Source organism: Sphaeroforma arctica (assembly GCF_001186125.1).
Source record: "Sphaeroforma arctica JP610 unplaced genomic scaffold supercont1.8062, whole genome shotgun sequence".
NCBI classification, from domain to species: Eukaryota; class Ichthyosporea; order Ichthyophonida; genus Sphaeroforma; species Sphaeroforma arctica.
The window spans coordinates 336-1,304 of record NW_014032496.1 but is presented as its reverse complement, the minus strand read 5'-3'; the positions used below and the strand labels follow the sequence as shown (position 1 = coordinate 1,304).

Below are 969 nucleotides of genomic sequence, written 5' to 3'. Positions count from 1 at the left end.
TATCAAGGTTTTGAGTTCAGGGTTTAGGGTGTTCTGGAACAGATGTATTGGAATAATCTATATTCGACGAGGCGTTGGACGGTGAAAACCTTAAACCCTTTGGATTACCAACCATCAGAAGTACCTATTATCTATCCTGTCTGTGTACGTTTATACACACGATATCGGTGTTCTGCTTGTCTGTAGTAGTGTGACAGTAACAGACCCTTAAACACTCACGTCCCAACCCCTGTGACCCACGAATGCGTCTCTCATAGTACTTGCTGCTTCTGCATAGCTACGGAATACAAGGCGTCCTGTCATAACAGATAGTTTTGTTCCTAACCACGCCACCACTTACACACCCCTATAACCCTTAACCACCCCCCCACCCCCCCAACACACACATCGCACCCTGGCTACAACTCTTAACCGCCCCCCTCCCCTCCCCAACAAACCGATCGCACCCAACCTACCTTTTGATGGCGTATCAGCCTCACGTGTTGTCTGCCCAGTAGACTGACTGTCTGTGTCGTTCACCTTATCCAGTCCATCCGATAGTGTCGGTGCAGTAGCTGGCGATACCTGGGGATCATCAGTCACCGGAAAGGCCCCCGCGACCACCACATGCTCGGCGTCAAAGCTCGAGTCAGCTGTATGTAATATAAATAGAATCCGATTAATCTATTTAGAGGCAAGTCGGTAAATAGTTTATGACACACACCGAAACGGCTCCCGCTAATACCACATTATCGGTGTCAAAAGCTCAAGTCAGATGTGTGTGATATAAATTGAATTCAAACAATCTATTTGTAGATCTGTTATATATTAGATGAAAGGTGGTAAATGGTCCCTGTCAGATACCGCGCCGACCCACTACTACCACATTCTCGGCTTGCTGTGTGATATTTTTGGATGCACGAGGGTACATGATCCATATCAGATGCCGGGGCGGCTCTTTCCGTGCATTAGATCCCGAGTGGAGTGTAT

At 47.6% G+C, this 969-nt stretch overlaps 1 protein-coding gene across 1 annotated transcript; it reads right to left on the bottom strand.

Annotated features, from left to right (window-relative positions):
* Positions 1-455: 455 nt before the first annotated feature.
* SARC_16431 (hypothetical protein) lies at positions 456-632 on the bottom strand (the record flags this gene model as incomplete). The annotated part of the gene is made up of 1 exon (XM_014289464.1): positions 456-632. A coding segment is annotated over one exon (177 nt), but the record flags the coding sequence as incomplete, so codon positions are not given.
* Between the last annotated feature and the right edge of the window lie 337 nt (positions 633-969).